At 39.5% G+C, this 18,296-nt stretch overlaps 1 protein-coding gene across 1 annotated transcript in view; it reads left to right on the top strand.

Annotated features, from left to right (window-relative positions):
* Window positions 1-18,296, top strand: part of STMN2 (stathmin 2) — a 38,797-nt gene that overhangs the window by 10,485 nt on the left and 10,016 nt on the right. The window contains exons 2-3 of the mRNA XM_065832328.2: window positions 14,700-14,795; window positions 15,425-15,597. Of these exons, the coding sequence (XP_065688400.1) occupies window positions 14,700-14,795; window positions 15,425-15,597 (269 nt within the window). The remainder of the gene's footprint in view (window positions 1-14,699; window positions 14,796-15,424; window positions 15,598-18,296) is intronic.

The following is an 18,296-nucleotide window of genomic DNA, read 5'->3' as shown; positions in this document are numbered from 1 at the left end:
CCCAGAAATAGTGAAATGATTTTTGCTAAAAGCTCCTCCAAAATTCAGCAAGAGGTAGCCCTACAGCCAAGAAAACTGTAGGCCAAATCACTGTAATTTAGCAAAGTGATACTCAGTGAAAGAAGGGCTCTCATATTTTCTAATGCTGTGGAAGTAAAAAAAGTGGCAGTAGATGGGAAATAGCAATGGCTCACTATGGTGTATGGGTCATGTAAGTGGCTAAGATGTGCAAAGGCCAGGAACACCGATCTTGCTGGAATTGGATCCTAAACAAGTGCAAATCTATGGTAGTAGACCCATGTTGATTTATGTCTGATGAACCCATTTTTGCCCCTTTAAATCTCCTGAAGCAGCAGCTTAGGAAGAAATTATCTCCTTTATCATTTTGAAAAATCTTGTAAAAGCCAGTACACTAATAAAGGAGAATTTGATTATACAGGAAAAGAGACTTTTTTTATATGGGAAAAATAATTTGATTATAAAACAAAAGAGAAAAAACAGGCCATTTTAAGTTGACATTTGGATATCTCCAGCTCCTGTTACTATTAGAACGTATTGAAAAATGCCATGGCCAAACCAGTCCTGGAAGTTTGGTAAGTCTGTTACAAAGGAGAGGCTGAACAACACAGAAGAAGTTCTGATTTACCTTTAATGACAGACTGCTGGGGCTGCGATTTGCTGGTGCACAGTGCCCTGAAAATATAGCTATTGCAAATGAAGAACTCTTTATTTGAAATGAGCCAAGCACCCTCAAACCAGAGCCCCACAGGAATCAATGGAGCATCTCTGCAGGGATCAGCTCTTCATGTGGTTAGTTTGGTGGCAGAGCAGTGTCTCTGAATTCTTTAAGAAGAAGGGGTAAAGTTTTTAAACTAAAAGAAGGGAGATTCAGGCTACATGAGGAAGAAGTTTTTTACAATGAGGGTGGTGAAACACTGGCCCAGGTTGCCCAGAGAGGTGGTAGATGCCCCATCCCTGGAGACATTCAAGGCCCGGCTGGATGGGGCTCTGAGCAACCTGATCTATTTGAAGATGTCCCTGCTCATTGCAGGGAGGTTGGACTAGATGAGCTTTGAAGGTCCCTTCCAACCCAAACTATTCCATGCTTCTATGGTTCAAGATCCTCTTCTGTGTAAGTGAGGGCCAGTGCTGCAGCAAAATAAAGAGAGACAGATATACAAGTAGATACCCACAGGGGGATAAATAGACTAACAAAGCAAATGGATTCTAGAAATCTTTGCTAACATTTCAGAACAGGAAACAAATCATGAAATTGAAACACAGTATAAAGAGGGAAAGAGAAGAGAAAGATTGAAAACAGAGGTGGATCATGAAAAACTTAGTTGGGAACATTCACATTACTGAAAGTCCACATAAATTGTTAAAGCATAGAGATTTCTGCATTAATTTTACATCTTAAAAAAATAAATATATTTCTGTTATGCAGATCTGCGTAAAGCTGCTTAAACCACAGGTCACTTTCTCTGACCATTGGTTCTTGTTCTAGTTTTATTGTAAGAAAGGTATCTTGCCAGCAATTGTTCTCTCTCAGCCAATTTAATCAATTTTGAATAATATACTAATTTATTTGAACCATCAGCATGGTTTCAAAGAAGAGGCTGTCATTCTTTATTTTTCTTTTTTTTCTCATTCATTTTACACATCTTCTGATTAAACTACTCAATAATATTTATAATCTATGCCTAACTATGGTAAATTTTAGCAATGTGCTGTTGAGGTTATCATTATTTTCTTAATGGAGGCAATCAAATGTTTGAATATATGCCTAAGGACATGGCAGGATACAATAGTAGAGGTGTCAATCAGGTAATTAGTAAAAATGGCTGCATAGATAGTTTAGTTAAAGACCATACATAAAATCTGAAAGCCGCAGAATAATGGATGTGTGACAAACAACTCAAAAATGTGATTTTGGAAAGCCCCCCAGAAAGCATCTATTGTATAAAACTTAAATGCACCAAAGTCAAAGAGAAATTTTTGGTTGACTTAAAACAAGGCTGGGTTTTCATCCACAAATGATCTGATTGCAAGTAAAACAGTATTGATCAGTTCGAGATCAGCACTGACAAAACCTTCAAACTATTGCAAGTAATTTTACTGGGAGTTAGAAGAAATTTGACCAAAAAATGACCACAGAATGATGCAAGTCATGGGCCATATCTTCTAGGTGGGCTTCTAGAGGACCACTGATAAATGACCACAGTTCAGTGGGTGTTCAAGCTAAAGTTTTTTTTTAGCATACATGCTTTGCATGTATTTTTTCTTAGGTGGAGAAAGGATGTGACAAATTGGAAAATGCTTGTCACCTAGCAGGAATCAATATTATTGAAGATTTCATCCATCATTTCATACAACTCACTTTACTGATTGTTGTCACTGCCCAAATCAGTTTTACTAAAACAAAACAAAACAAAAACAAAAATAAAAACAAAAAAGACAGAAAGTGGCCAATTAAATTAATCCCTCAGATTTATTTTCTAGTCTGGATTAGGTCTTAAGTTTGACCTGTATTAATGTTTTGAATTGTGCCAATTTCTGGTTAAAATAGTTACATTTATATCCTCATGCTCTATTTCTAATACAATTTTACAGTTTTGCTCAGTAACAAAACTTGCAGAGAACCCAGATTTGTTGTGCAACATAAGTTAATACTCACTGACAACCACACTATTTTATTTGCAACAGTTCCAAGAACGAAATGATTATTTCAACTTTGCAAGCTATACAAAATCTTCCCAGTGAGGCAAAGCCAAAATTTTAAAAGAATTATGACAGTGATTCTCTTTATTTGCTTTTATGTGTCTTTTTATTACCTGTATCTATTTCTTGCTTTGCAAGCAAGCTTAAGTGCTGAGAGAGTTTACAAAATCTGACAGGGTACTTGGAAGACCGCATTTCTAAAAAGAGGTAGGATGACTGGGGAAGTGGCCTGTGATGATGGCCATATCTGAAGTCCAGCAGCTGAGCAGCCAGGGTCTCTTCCTGGTGCTACTCCAACAGGGTGCTCTTGGAACATGGTGAAGGAAATTGTGAGGTTCTTTGGCAAGAAAGAAAGTAAGATGTAGGATGCAAGAGGGTAAGTGATTGGGGAAAGAGCCAGGAAAAGAGTCTTCTTCTCTGGAGACATTCAGAACCCTCCTGTACACCTTCCTGTGTAACATCATCTAGGTGTTCCTGCTCCAGCGGGGGGATTGGACTAGATGATCTCTTGAGGTCCCTTCCAACCCTAATATTCTCTGATTCTGTGACTCTGAAGAGCCAGAGGGATTTGGTTCTGAAATACACTGGGGATGAGCTCACCAAAAGTCTGCAGCTAATTTACAAATCCTCAATCATAGCAATAGTGCAGAAGTCCAGTGACATGAGATGCACTTTTATGGGGATAACAAGCACTAAAAGATGTGAATAACAAAAGACGAATGGAGCTGGGGGTGTAAGTTGCTAACATGCCCTCCCTCCCACAACACCACACATGAAATAGAACTTGCTCTGGGAACTGAACTATGGAGAAGCTGGTTGAAAGGACATGTAGAGGTTATCTAGCATGACCTGCTTGAAGAAGGACCATGGACCCTTTGTCTATCCAAGTCCTGAATGGATCATCTCACAACTTCCCAAGACATGGTTTATAGCTGCTGTTGTTCTTGTGTTACCTGGAAGTGTTTAGGTCTGTCATTTTATTGCTCTTCAAACAGTTGTAAGCAGCTAGTATGCTGTCCTTTAGCCAACCCTTTGCCCAACTAAATGAACCTGACCTCCTCTGCCACCCTTCACAGGCCACATGCTTCAGGTCCATCGCCTTCCTAATAGCCCTCCACTAGACCTTCACCTATTCCACCGTGTCCCTATTAAACTAAGAGGCCCGAAACTGCATGCAGTACTTCAGGCGCAGCTCCACAGCAGCAAATACCTTCAGCCACTGGCAAATCCAACTTCCCCTTCTGTAGATTCACACGCACCTCTGCTTCTGCCCTGCTTCTTCTCTCCATTTTCCCAAGGTGGAAAAAACAGCAAAAAAACCCTCTTGCTTGTCAGACTTTCAGAGCCAGCCTAGATCTCCTGAATTTATGTTTGTAGATTTATTTTAAAAAGTCACTGCCCCAGTATCTGTTCCTATTGGACTTGGATGCTGTCATCTTTCATCACTGACAGTTATGGGTTTACATAGCCACACACTGAAACATCATCTGAAACCTCACTTGGGCATTTGTACTCTCATTAGGACTGTGTATAAGACTAGCAGAAAATTATCTTATGTCTTTGAGTGCTGTGAAAATAGATTTTCACGGTGAACATATTGAACATTGAAATGTCTAGAAATAAACCAAGTTTCTAGATTTGGAGACCTGCCAAAAGGTACTTTTCCTAGTCATTCTACTGCCCACTTGTTGAGAAATGATAACATCAAATAAAAAGGTGAGTTTTACAGAATCTGCTTTGTATCAGCGTGGTTGATCAGGAAATTGCTGCCATTTCTGTTTGTGCAAGTGCCTTCGAAGTCCTTCAAAACCTGAAAACATCATTTTTGAGCCAAGTGATTTCTCCAAGGATAAACACACCCTTGATGGGCTTTCCACATAGGGAAGATCCTTAAATTAGGGACTAAATTTCTGTAAACCCAGAATTTCAGTCCTTGAAATATCTTGTAATTAAATAAATTCAGCCCCTTGCTCCCACGTACATCCAACTGAGTAGACTCTTAAATTTGTATTTAAATTTCTGTAGTCTTTGTTATGAAAAAAGGGGAATTGAGCCATAAAGTATAAAGAACTGGAGTATAAACCAAGTATAAACCAGAGTATAAATCAGAGTATCAGTGCATCTGCAACACAGTTTCTGTTACCACACCTACCTGGGTTTAAAGCAAAATCCCTCACAAGTATGACTTGCATTGACAGACAAACTCTAATATCAAATAGTTTTATACCAAAACTTAAAAGTCTTTTACTAAGAGCTTATTTTGTTCTGGCATTCAAATTTAAAATACTATTGTTAATTAACACAATTTATAATGTGTATGCAATTGTTTGTACTATTGCAAGGATAGGAACTCTTCATTTTTCAGTAATCTCCTTACATGTGTCATTTGCAATCATGTACAGAAAGCAAACTAATGCCTTTATTCAAACTGATGAGACAACCTTATTTTAAAATGTTCCACAAAATTGAAATTCTGCTCAAAACCCAGAAGAAAATTGGATTTTTCAAACTGTCTCCTTTCATTGTCTTTTGCATTTTGACATTATTTGGTAGTCATGGCAGCCAGTAAGACTGATAGTGCAGCATGAAGATGCAGTTACACATACTTGACTTTGGGTTAAGTACAATAAATACATGTGGATCACTCAAAATCAACAAAAAAACTTACGTTAAAAAGCTTTATATATATACATTTTATGAATACACATGTACATAAACTAAATAATGAATCTGTCTATGTGTTTTCTATTCAGACACTATAAAATGGGTTTTCAAGTCTGTATGAAATGATCAGTTTGAGGGGTACCTTCTACAGCCCTCACAGCAGCATATTGTCTCTAAAATGGATTATCCTGATAATTATGGTGTGAAAATAATTATAATTGGTTCTGCTCTCAGTGAAATGACTCAGCAAACAAGGAATACATTTAATTAGTAGAAGATAAAGACCAAGAGTCCAGCCCTACTGCAAATTATAATTGCATCTATCCCATGTGATATAAACACAAATTTCTACTTAGCTGATTGCGTTCAATATTTTCTTTACCTTAATTTAAAAAAAAAAAAAAAGCACCTTTCAATTGAGTTTACTTATTGTTTTCTGAGCTGTAAGTTATGACTAACTAATATTTTGGCTTTCATCAGTTCAAAGCACAATTTTTAAAATACTGGAAGACATCAAAAATACTGGCATTTTGGAACAGCACAAGATGTGCATTACTGAGTGTTGTGGTTACAACCCATCTATGAATTATAAAAAAAAGTCACACTTTATATCTGATTTACAGTTCCATTAAAACCACATGTATATCTGAGCCCAGAATAATGGCAAGGACCAGACTCTCTGTTGATGGAAACTGGTAGCAATACATCTCTATTTCCTTGATTGAGGGACTCCACAACAGCTGAGACTCACTGAATTATTAAAACAGAAAAAGTTGGATTCTTTGCCTATTCTTCCTTACTTGCCTGCTTTGCTGAAACGTTTTGGGACACTCCTTTACTTGATAGTGTATCAATGGCTTGCTTTCAGAGTACATGGGTAACTCCTACAACTTGCTCTGTTGGGAAGCTCAGTATGGTTCTTCAAATAATTTGACTTTAATCTCAGTCCAAAGATGAGGAGGGATTTCATAACATAATTGAAATAATACGAGTATGAGTCCAGAAAGGATCTACTGTGTCTGAATGAAAAGAAACAGTAGCAGAACTCATTGCAATTGTGAAGACTGACAATGTTCCAGGTTATGTCATTAGTCTCTAGGCATGGTATTACACAGCCACAATGGAATAAAATGATGCACGTCCAGGTGACACAAGACCAGGAAGAGCTTGTTGAGCCTACAGAAAGGGATCAGGGTGACGCAAAATCAAGTCAATGGAAGCCTCTGAGGAGATCATTAGGAAAAAAAATAATAAATGCCACCATTCCAAACACACATGTCTGAATGAGAGATTTAGAAAAATAAAAGAAATGTTGGCAGCCAGCTCTGTCACACCCTGTTCTAGTAACCCAGTCTTACTGTGCTAAAACAAAACCCACCGCACGATTCATACTTCAGGAAGATGCCATTCGATCATAGCAGGCTGTGTCACTAAACCGTTGCCATTCTATTTCATCATACTTTATTTGCATCCGCACCCTAGGGGCTGTTTCAGCAGCCAGCACCCGTATTTTCTGCAGCACTCTCAAAGAGACAGCCCATTGCCAACAGACGTGTCACTCATCCAAAAATCAGGACACCTGTGTTCTCCATGAAGCTTTCCTACAGGGTGGGTCTGTGACCTGAGGTAGTTTTTTTCAGCTGTGGGTCATTTCCCCCTGGCATCCCTTGCCTGTCTTCCTCATACTATAAGCTCTTTGGCACAGGGTGTTCACATCTGACATGTTTATACAGAAAGCAGTGCAGATCTCAGCTGGACCTCAGCATGCTCCTGCAGTTCAGTAATGAGATGACCTTAAGAGCATGCTGGGAGACAGCAGACATCTCCGATATCCTAGTCCCTGACTGCTGGATCCTCCAGAGGAAACTGGTACGCTCAACACAAGGATTCAGAATTGCACTTGTTGTATGTTACAAGGACACTGAAGAAGTACCATCTCCTCTGCACATCCTTCCCTGGTGCATCAGCCATCAGCATGGACCCAGGACCAAGCCAAGCACCACAGCTTTGCACCCAGGAAAGTGCTTGGCTCAGGGGGCTCATCAGCACTACATAGCTGCTTCTGAGGGGAAGGAGAATAAATCTGGGGTTGTCCTGCTGCAGGGAAGTCCTGAAGAAAACTCCACTAGGCTGCTGTTAAATCAGGCTAGTATGGGTGGTAGCCCCAATGTCAGGTAGCCCCTGTGTACAGCAGGGCTGCAGTGGGTGTGTTGAGGAGAGTCTTTGTGAAGCCTTCTGCTTATCTGGCCTTCAGATGTTCATATTAGCATTCCTGAAAGGACTCCTTGTAGCCTGTGCAGAGACTGAGGTTCTGGTTCTGTACTGCTCAGTACGGGGGGATCTTGAAAATCACATCAGTGAAAATTTTGAAGTGAAATGTCTGGCTTTCTGAGCCATTTTTTATGTAACTTGTCTTCAGAAGTAAAAGAGTTTAATGGCTTTGTGTGCTAGCGAAAGGGTATGCCACAAGCCCTTAGGGACATCAAGTGAAGGAGATACGGTACACACAGTGAGCATTAAGTCGTGGAAAGCAAATCCACCCATTCAGAAATTCCAGGGTTTAAGCTTTTGGTCTGTAAATCATTCGTATAAGACTCTGAGTGACAGCTTGAGAACAGGCAAGTTGATTATAAGGTGCAGAATCATTACTACTGCTCTGTCAGTAGTCCTAAACTATCAGTGAAATGGAGGGGTTTTCTGTAAGACATGACAGAGCCAAACTTGCTACAGTACCAGTCAAAAAAGACTCTTTTCCCCATGTGGAGGTATGTAACAAAACCAGCAAATTCTCAAGCGGGTAAGGCAAGCCAAGTAAGGAGGGTTATTTCCTCCTGGTGCAGCTGCTACCACCTATTCCCTTTTTCCATCCTGCTCACATTCAGGAAAATCTCTTTGGTTTACATCCTCTCATAGCTGAATTTCCACAGTCTTTTGTGCTTCCACAGAATACAGGAGACAGCAGATAACAATGATTACTGGCTGGTGCTGCCTTAAAGACTTGCAAACTATTGATGCTTACATGACTTTCACACTTAGGTGATAATAGTTTATCAGGAGTTGTCTGTGGCTGTGATGGCCTCTTATGAAGAATAGGCATAAGCTGAGTATCCTGCCAAAGCATCTGAAGAACAGGGGCAGAACTTGTCACTGCAAAAGACTAAACCAGTTAAGCAGCAGTAAATAAAGCTTTCTTAGGAGCAGTGCACTGACAGCTTCTGGACAGGCACATGTCTGTATTCCATCCACATGTCTGTAAACAGACGGTGCAATCTGGCCCAAGACTCTCTAATAGTTACTATGGCAAAGCATCTGCATCAGTGTTTGTTTTGAGTAACCCTGGCAAGATTTTTTTTCCAAATTCGAAAAGCCCCTTCCATTAAAATCTCATTTTGACAACACGGTTGCATTAGCATGACAAAATAGTCCCATTAACTCATGTCACAGGTGACCATAACAGTCAGGGTTCAGTAAATGGATTTAATTGTTGCTTCAGCAGTGAAAATTACATAAATTGAAATAAAACAAAGTAGTAACTTCACATCTTAACGTTCTGATATCAGAAAATAAAGTGAACAAAGACATTTGAATCCAATCATGCACATTAAGTAAAAATCATAAACCTGGCATCTAGACTAGTCTGTTTTAGTTAAAAAATCCATAGCAATGATCATAGCTGTAAATTTAGGGGCAGTTTTCAGTTAGATTTTGCACACCCTGCAATCTGCATGTTTGCATGTATTTGCATCTACACAGCATAGATGCAAGAAACGCAGTCTTTGCATAAGAAAACAGCTGCTTGTGTACTCCTTGGGATGGCCTTTCCAGCCAGATCCTATGCTATCACCCAAACTGTGCTGTAGAAGTGGCATGGAAGGGCTTGCACTTCAGGACAGGGTTCATTGGTTCAATCTGACAGTCTTCATAGGAAACTAAAGGGTCAGATCTGTTGCTTTTGCTTTTTTTGTGTTTTGAAGAACTGACACTACAGTGGTACCCAATTTCACTGCCACCCTGTGCTTTTATGAGTTACGCTAATGCTTGATTCCATCCCAAGCCATTTTGAAATGATTTGTTAAAAGTCTCTCTTATTGGAGAGAATAAATTCACTAATGGTTCTGCTGAAACCTGTGTAGCTTTAGTGATCTTGGAATGGTCCTGAGTGTTACAAAAAGTAATGCCTAGAACTACTTTTTCATAATCTCATTTGACGCAAAAGCAGATTAATTATGTCGAAGTTCTTTCTTTCTTGTATTCAGGACATATGGTAGAAAATGCTAGAGCTGCTGTTGACAGAGGAAATTTAGTAATTCACAGTTTCTATTTCTTATTTCTTTTTCATAGTACCTTTTTGCTCTATGGCCTAGGAACAGAATTATCACAAAACTCAAGGGCAGGGAACATGACCAAAAGTCTATACTTGTCTCTATATTAAGCTGCATGGCATTGTTGCAGTTTTAAAGACTTAGTCACCAAAGAATGGTCCCAGGTGAATGAGGGTCCTGTGCCACCTTTCCCACCGGTGAAATATATGAGCACTATAGGGCATTGAGGAGGAAGTTCTGTCCAGCTCGTCTCAACTGCCTTTGCTTTGGGCCTGTGAACCATTAGTAGAATTTAAAGCAATCTAGTTTTTGTTGGGGAAATCAGACAAGTACATGTGTGCTTGAGGTTGCGAGTTGGATTCACAATAAATACTCTCTTGAGCACTGTTTTTCACTCAGAGAGACAGTCACAAAATAAGCCCCACCTGTGTGAACCACCAAAATGAGATGTCATTCGTGACTGAGTGTAAGGGATGGATAAGATCTATTCGCTTCAGGGGCTTTTGCTTTCATTCCCTTCATCACTGACTACTTCATAAGCCTATAAACATCCTTAGGTTTTCGGATAATGGAGGGAGATCGACTGGCCTTACGACAACCTAATTTGTTTATCGTAGATGTCTGTTTTGGAATGGAACCAACTACTCTCTGGTGGTACTTATCTCTTCAACAACTAGAAAAAAAGCTTTCATAACGGCTGCAAATTAGCTCTATTAAATATTAGATATCCAGCATTAATTAAAGTGAATCCCAGACTCATACATCTCAGACAAGTGCCAAAAATTAAATTATATGTAGAATCCCTATCACTTGTGCCCGATCTTGAGTTTTACTTCCCCCAGTCCCATGTGCTTGTCCCAATGCTAATTCACCACTTTACCAGCACTCATCCTGCAGCTTTCTTCAAATACCCCACCAGCTATGGGGAAACAGTTGTAGTTATGGTCATATAACAGCATTTCATGTGACAGAAAAGGATGCAGCACACTACTAAAATGGATTATTAAAAAAAAAAAAAAAATGGCTGACAGAGTGCACCTGTTCACAAAATGACATGGCTTTTCATGAATTAAAGCATTGTCTTGACATACCAAAAACTCTAGGACTTCAAAGGAAGCATTAACAAAGTGAAATTTGTAACAAACTACTCTGTCAATAATATCCATGAGAAGTCAGTGTAAATGGTGGCTGTATTAGGTCTTCTGTACCTTGTGTTTCATGCTTGCCGTAGTCTTACTTCTAGCACCTTCAGTTTACTCCAAAGCAGAAAACAAAGCAGGATTCAGTTCAGTCTCATAGAACTGACAACCTCACAGGGGCCTGGCAAGGGAACACTGGGCTGAGCCATGTTAGGAGTTTGCGCATTTTGATCATGGGCAATGTGCCAGTCTCTGTTTCCTTCCAGGTGTGCAGAACTTCAAGAACTGGTTGGCTGGTGGGACTTGAGCTGTCAAAAGTCACTAACACTTTATTATATGCAGACTGGATTCAGTAAGGCAAATTGAATCAACAGATTTGCCTTCATCAGATGTTAATTATAAGTAACATTTACACTTATCTCTCTGCTTTCATGTGTTAAAAATAGTCTTGCTTATGAGTAACAGTCTTTGGTGTGACACAGCAATCTGTCCTAGCTGTGCTTTGCCAAGGAACAAAATGTGACCCAAATTGCCAATGGCCTGTCAGTCAGGACAGATACTCATTTTACAGTGTAGACTGTAAAAAATTCCTTATAGCTATTGGATAACAGATGAGAGCAGACAGTGTGGTTTTGCTGGTGTTTTGCCTCATCTTCCTATTTCTCCCAGCCACAAATAAGTGGTTGCTAATACTGAAATCCCTTCTGGTTTTATTAAAAATCAGTGTTCTGCTTTTGCCCAACTTTGAAGGACATCCAGACATTTAAATTTTGCTGCATATAACTGAGAAGATTCTGTTGCTGTCTTTTGTCAACATTGTTCTTTCCTAGCAATTTCCCTATCAAAGCTTTTGTAGTATTACGATTACCATCATTTACTTTCCTTCATTTAACTTGCACAGTTAATGGAATGATATGTATCCTACATGACTGCACAAGGAGCTATATAATTAGCGAACCAGTTGAAACACGTTTGGAAAATAAAGTTTGTTGCAATCACCGCTTGTCTTCAAGGGTTTTTAAAAACTCCATTTTAAGAAATTTTGTGCCTATTTCAGTTAATACAAGAGGTCCTGTACAGCTTGCATAAATGATGCGCTGTTGGATTTCTAGCTGATGTACTGCTTTTTTAAAGGAAAAACATTTATTTTAGAGAGAAATGGCTTCCGTGGCTAAAACACTGACTCCTCGGCATTTAGGAAAGCACAGTTATCCCTGTTCAATCCACGTGACAGTGACCAGCCACTCCCATCAGACCACTAACCACAGGTGCCTATGTGGATCTCACAGGGATAACAATACTGTGGGTTCTGTTCATTTTTTAATATATGACAGTTTAAGGAAAGGACCGCTGAGCAAAGCAATGCTCCTGCTCCTCAGTGCTGCCAGATAAGCTGCTTTTTGCCTGGTCAAGGGGGACAAGTCACAATAATGATGTTGGACGCCTGAGGAGATATGTGGGTCTTCTCAGCCCTTGTCTCCAACAGGAAAAAAAAGTACTGGTCAGCATGTCAGGAGTATGATGCGTGCATACTCTCCAAATGGTCACCCAAGGCAGAGCAGGACTCCTTTCCCATCCTCTCCTGTATCATCCACGTGTTGTTTGGTTCCCAGGGTTGCAGCAACCTCCAGAACTTTCTGTGAGTATTCAAGCCAAGTTCCAACTATGGTTGAAGGACTTTCTAGGGCAAATGGAGACTAAATCAATACCATGAAAAAAGAAAATGTAATGCTTGGAAAGCATGGAAAGTCATCCTAATTCTGTCAGAGGCCAGAATGAAAGAGAACAATCATTCCACCAGCGTGCTTTCAGTGCATCTATTGTACTGGAAGGAAAGAGAGCTGAGCACGTTCTTATCTCTCTCCAACCACATTTTGTAGATGACAAGCTGAGAGAACAAACACCTTTTTCTAATTGTTATAAGTACTGTTAGAAAACAAGACATACTCAATGTCAAGCAAAGATAAAAATAATACAAAGTCCTAAAAGGCAGGATTCCTGGGACACTGCTTTGCATGCCTCATTCTGCAAAGATATTTCAGGGTACATTGTAGTAGTGATTCAGCAGACCTTGTACAAGAACCTTTAGCTTTCAGCTTGTAGTCACTGGCCATGTCTTTAACACACAACCCAGCATGCATTTTCTGTATGTTTAGCAGCCTCCAAAGCAGCATGTAGGGTCTCATGTTCACTCACTCCACAACCTCCCTGCTGAAAACGATGCTGTTTTGGTGGTGTGGGCAGCCAGCTGGGCAAGCCCTCTTCCAAGGACAGTCTGGACAATGACACCTGTGCTCTCAGAATTAATGCATGTGGATATACACTTCCTGGGATGAAGGCCTAAATGAACACACCATTATGTTTGACTGTTAACATACATCAATTGGCCATAATTTGTCTTTTCAGATGAGTTTTGAGTTATTCCTTGCAAGTTGATACCTATGTTTCAAACCAAAAAAACTTGTCAAGTCCAGGCCCTGGGGAACACCACCGGTGACCAGCCACCAACTGGATTTGGCTCCATTCACCACAACTCTTTGGGTCTGGTACTCCAGCCAGTTCTTTATCTGTCACAGAGTACACCCATCCAAGCCATGAGCTTCCAGCAGCACCTTAAGGCTCTCAAGCCTTCATCAACTTCAGGGGCCTTTCTGAGTAAGAAAAAATAATTCAAAAAGCACAAGAGCATCCATGAGAAAGGCTGAATAACAATTTCATATGTATACACAATTTGAAGATCAAGTGGCTTTTTGATATTGCTTCAGTAACATGAAGAATTAATTCGGTCTAATCTGTTAAGTACAATACTTTCAGCCACAGTTATATTTTAAGTCATGTTTTCACAGGCTGGCAGCAAATGTGTGTCTGCATCTGTAGACATGATTTTGATAGTAGCAGGAATTTGTGTGCGCCAGGATGAATTTTGAAGCAACCTCCCCCTCAACATATATACTTTATGCAGTGTGGGCAGTGGCTAGGGTATTGTCACAGGACCCAGGAGAACTGGCTCGAGTCTGGGCTCGCTGATTGACTTACCAACTGATCAGACACGAGACAAATTTTCGTACTTAAAAGCTGGGATGATGGCAATTAGAAAGGGTGAATGCAGAACATTGTGTAATGGTTAGGTATTGGTATCACCATTTCTAGATTAAGTCCTCCTCAATCCATGACTGGGCCCTATGGGCATTACGAAGTCAGTAAAGATAAATTACATAAAGGTAAATTACAAGGGTATTTATTGCATCAGCTCTTATGCACTAGACCTGAGTATGGAAGCAAGTAAATGAGGAAGGAGAAGCTTTGTTTCAAGTACTTACACATATTAACAACATTATGCAAAGGATTTGATAAATGTATCCTCATTTCTGGTTTTATTTTTATTTGTCTGGATGACATTTTCATTTGTAACATATAATGTCTTTAGCATCTGCCTATGGCAACACACAGGCAGCATTTCAGAGCTGCTCTCAATTGCATTTGGATACGTCAAAGAATTTGTAAGAGCTTCATTTCTCTCCACCTGCCAGGAGTGAGTGGAGTCATGGCAGTCTTCCAATGCTAAATACATTTCCTGGTAGCCAGATTTACTTTGTATGAATGACAGGGGACTGTCTGTGTTAAATCCAAGACTGAGGTCATGGAGGAGATCAGAAACAGTCTCTGCAGTACTGAACATCTCTTGTGATTTGATAAAAGATCAATGTTCGGAAGAACTAGTCAAATATTCTGGAGAAATCTGCCAGGTGGATGATAGAGCAGATTTGCTGGTTCCCAGCCAGTCACCTCAGCTAGAGATGCAGTGAGGAGGAGCTGGGGAAGTGAAGCATGCTAACAAGATCTCTCTTTTCAGCTTACAAGGAAAAGATGAAGGAGCTGTCCATGCTCTCTCTGATCTGCTCCTGTTTTTACCCTGAACCTCGCAACATGAACATCTACAAATATGATGGTGAGTGACTTCAGTTGGACATCATCCTACAGGTCAGATAGTGCGCTAGTGCTGGGAAATGACTCAGTTCACAGTCCAAGTTCATAGTGTTGATCAGTGGATATTTTGCTGATTTAACAATTCATTTGCTGGTTTTGGCTATTGCTTTCTACTGATTGTGTATTACCCATGGTGCTGGGTATTGTTCCTAATACCAGCTAGCTAAACTTTTAAAGCTAGTGCTCTCATACTGAGCTGTACTTTTCACTTGAGAATTACAGCTTTTCACAGCTGACATAATTCCCAAGGAAACCAAGAAAAGATGAAAGCAGGCTTAAAAAATTAATCAGTTTGGGCACTGCCCGCAGGGGGTGTGAAATGGCACAGAACCCAAATAAGCTTCCAAAACCACTTTATAATTTTTATCTTTATGGGATTAAGGTATAATTAAGCTATTACAGATACAATGGAATGTACTTCTCCTGAGAACAGCTTTCAGCACATAATCTGCCATTGCATTTAAAATGCCCAAGGCAAAGGTGCTAAATCTTTTGTCTGTGCTTCTGATCCTAAACTAACTTCTTTGCTGCTTCTCCCCTCAATACCGCTGAGGTATTGAAGGGCTTACCATTTCTCACTTTATTGTGCAGACATGGAAGTGAAACAAATCAACAAACGTGCCTCCGGCCAGGCCTTTGAACTGATCCTAAAGCCACCATCTCCGGTCTCAGAAGCACCACGAACTTTAGCTTCTCCAAAGAAGAAAGAACTCTCTCTTGAGGAGATCCAGAAAAAGCTGGAGGCTGCAGAGGAGAGGAGAAAGGTATCCTTCCTTAAAAAAATGCTAGTAATTACACCTGACGCTGTACAATAAAACAGACAGGTTTCCTGCCCATTTGTATGTTTCCCATTGCCATCACTGACTCACAGTGGCCTGCATGGATAGAAGTTATTAGCAAGTTTAAATGAACAAATGAGTTTATATTCTTTCAGCAGCTCACAAACAAACCTGATTGGTTCCAATGCTTGGAAAGTATGTATCACAAAATATAGCTGGCTTTGGACAGGAGGCTCAGTTGGGTTCAAATATGCATGCTTACTGTGTGAGCACAAGGGATGCATTCAGAGCACCTATAAAAGTGGCTGAAAACCAGTGCAGTTCTTCTGATGTCTGAGTTTATGAGATGGATGTGCTATTCAAACAACTACTGCATGGGCTAACAGATCTTGACTCCTCCTAGTGCCAATGGAAATTGCTCACCAAGTCTGCCTGAGGCAGCTAAAATGTCTTATTTATTCAGTATGGAGGCATATCAGCCCTAAATAAAGTGCTTTCTGCATCATTCACCACACACTTGAGTGAAGACACCAGCATAGCACAGCTACTAAGAGAGACAGTTCTAGCAGACAGGATGAATAATACTGGAAGTTGGTCTTGTAGGGTTATATACAGAGTAAGCTTTTCCTTCATTTTTGACCTTGTTTCATAATCATTAAGTTTGTCACATAATGCTTGGAAGGGTCGTAACACCCTCTTCACAAAGGTTAGCACAAACGCAGGGCACATACAGCAGGAAGTTCACATTAACTATTTCACCATGACCAATGTGTTGCAGAGGTCTTTATTTACTCTAAGTCAAAACTTTCAAAGAAATACTTATTTCAAAGTATTAATTTCAGTAAAAGGAAGTTAATGTATGTGAAAGAAATATGCATTTGCACTAGTGTCTGCCCAGAAGCGTGAGCTTTCACACAGAGAAATGATGATATGCCACAAAAGCTGCATCTGTGAAGTGCCTCTGTACCAAGTACAAATACTCAAGTAAAGACATGAACTCAGAATGAAATGGCAGCAATTAAGAAGTGTGATATTATGCATATACTTAGTGGGAAATGTAAATTGAGTGTCCCAGAGATTTCATTTCATTGATTTCATTACTGTTCATTTCTTCCTTAAGAAAAACTCATTATGCAATAAACTGGTAATCAGTGATAGAAATACAGACACCTGCTATTTCTTCCCCTTGGTACTCTATTCATTTTGATTGGACATATAACTGAGTTATTTTAATAGGCAAGATCCTCCACATTAGCATTGCAGCAGAAATCACTGCAAAAGGAATGAATAATAGAGCAGAAAACTTTATTACCTCACTGCTAAAATCCCTGTTGCCCCCAAATCTCAACTATTGCCTTCAGTTTGAGCCTGAAAAAGGGTATAGGGCAGAGAAGAGTAAAAAAGCAATCAGAGGGATAGAACGTCTTCCATAAGAAGATAAATAGTCCGCTTTTCAGCTTGGAAAGAACCAACAGATGGAAGATGAGATAGAAGTCTACAAAGTCATGAATGGTAATGGGAAGATGAATAGGAACAATTATATTCTGTTTCCTGCAATCCAAAGGGGAAGAAATGAAGTCATCAGACAGCAATTTCAAAACAGAGGGAATCACCTTTTCATGTGTTGTTTGATCAAGATATATTTGTGAGAACAGACTATTTAGAGATTATTAAAATATTATTTATTTCAAAAAGATAATAGCAAACTTGTTAGAGCACTACCTTGTAGAAAATGATTATGTGAATGCAACCTCTGGCTCATAAAATAGGGATCTTGGTGTCTGCTGAAAGCTAGGAAGCTATATATGTATACATATATCTTTTAAAGAAAGGACCAGGTGCCCAACTTCATCTTCACTTTCCTTAAGCATCTTCCACTTTCTGCTGCTAGACAAAACAGGTGGACTTTTTCTGACATACAGCATTGCAGTTGTTATCATACTTTTCAATCTATGTATGACAGCTGTCAGACATGACCATTCTAGATCATGTCCTTAAAGCACAGTTCTAATTAAAATCAAGTGTAACTAATGGATGAGAATTGCCTTTTCAGAAAAAAAAAAAAATTAATTGATTTCACACTGTTTAGAATTATGTTCTGCTTTGTTAATTAGGCAGTGTTCATGGATAAATTTCAAACTCACGAGAACATCTACAGCTACACATGCACTTCAGCAGCCTCCTGTTTATGTTGTTCCCTGTTTATCATTCATATTTATTCCCTTGTAAGCTTTTACAGACCTCTGTCATTTTCTCTCCCTTTTTCTGTATCTCACTTGGCAGTCATGACCTCATACTCTCAGACCAGACTGAGAGTCTCACCTGAGGCATTTTTAATTTTTGCACCACATAGTGAGACCCATTTGGGCTAGTTACTGATCTGTCCTTTCCCTTTATAGAATCCTCTTTACAGCATGTAGTTATTATCCCATTATTTTTTGGCATATGTGTGCTATATTTTCCCACCTTGGTGAATAATCAGAAAGATCTTCTCATCCTTTCCACTTAAGTAATTAGAGCACAGTGACATTGTAAGCAGCAGAAGTTTATTTCTTACAGAAGCTTCAACATTTATCAATTTTTATTCATTGGCCTCGAATGTTCAGCTGTTATTATTCTTGAGGTACAGACTTCAAAAGCCATATGTCGAATTATGTATCTTTATTGCCCACATTCAACTTCCC

The sequence above is a fragment of the Patagioenas fasciata genome, chromosome 2 (assembly GCF_037038585.1).
Source record: "Patagioenas fasciata isolate bPatFas1 chromosome 2, bPatFas1.hap1, whole genome shotgun sequence".
In the NCBI taxonomy this organism is placed as follows: Eukaryota; Metazoa; Chordata; class Aves; order Columbiformes; family Columbidae; genus Patagioenas; species Patagioenas fasciata.
This window is presented reverse-complemented; position numbering and strand designations above follow the sequence as displayed.